This window comes from Colobus angolensis, unplaced genomic scaffold (genome assembly GCF_000951035.1).
Source record: "Colobus angolensis palliatus isolate OR3802 unplaced genomic scaffold, Cang.pa_1.0 Scaffold93, whole genome shotgun sequence".
Classification (NCBI taxonomy): Eukaryota; Metazoa; Chordata; class Mammalia; order Primates; family Cercopithecidae; genus Colobus; species Colobus angolensis.
This window is the reverse complement of record NW_012123265.1, coordinates 3444344-3445130: the sequence shown is the minus strand read 5'-3', so window position 1 is coordinate 3445130 and position 787 is coordinate 3444344. Positions and strand designations below refer to the sequence as shown.

Genomic DNA, 787 nt, shown 5'->3' with positions numbered 1-787 from the left:
GGAGGTGAAAGTGGGAGGACCTTGGTTACAGACTGCCAGTGAAGAGGGACAAGGACAACCAGCAGGTCTCCGCTAGTCGGGTGGAAGGAAAGGAGGGGGCAGTGCCCTTCACAGAGGCACAGGAAGCTGGGTCTTGATCACGCTGAACTCCAGACACTCTCCAGACGTGCACGCATGAGTGTGGCGCGCGCGCACGCGTATGTGTGTGTGTGTGTGTATGTGAGAGAGATGTGTTGGGGTTGGGGGACTGCAGGTCAGGAAGTCCTGCAGATGTGCGTGCCTGTGTGTGTGTGCGTGTGTGTGTCTGTGTGTGTGCCTGGAGCTGCGCTTGCAGGTCTGAGAGTCCTCCAAGAATGGGTTGGGGGAGGCGAGTGCAGGACCGAGGCCTGGAACAGCCAACAAAGAGGCCCTGGAGGAGGGTGGGGCTGGCCGAGGACTGGAGGGGTGGTCAAGGAAGTCGCAAGAAAACTCCGGCCCCCAAGAAAGAGAGAGGACATGGGGTGCGGAGCTGACATCACGGCCGGGGTCTTTGCTGTTTAGACGCCTGGGTTCCCGGATTCCAGACACGCGCACGGGCAGGAAGTTAGACCAGAGACAGCGAGTATAGACAGCCCTTGTGGATAGGGGCAGACGGGTGGGAGCTACGAATGGGTGCCGCGGCGGTGATCGGGAGGCCTCCAGCGGCCCGAACCAGGATGAGGGAGAAGGCGGAGTCTGCGGAGGCCCCAGACCCAGGCGAGGGCGGGTCGGACCCAGCATCCCCCGCCGCTGGGGTCCGAGGGGGAGG

General features: G+C 62.6%; 1 protein-coding gene across 2 annotated transcripts in view; it reads left to right on the top strand.

The window, feature by feature from the left end:
- Nucleotides 1-157: 157 nt before the first annotated feature.
- The window catches only part of CMTM3 (CKLF-like MARVEL transmembrane domain containing 3), a 9932-nt gene continuing 9302 nt past the window's right edge, over nucleotides 158-787 (top strand). The window contains exon 1 of one of the 2 annotated variants that reach the window (XM_011932102.1): nucleotides 158-601. Coding sequence is in view for 1 of the 2 variants with exons in the window: in XM_011932101.1 (XP_011787491.1) it covers nucleotides 648-707 (60 nt within the window). In the remaining variant the exon portion in view is untranslated. Of the gene's footprint in view, nucleotides 708-787 lie in introns of both variants that reach the window. The other variant, XM_011932101.1, reaches the window with a different exon arrangement.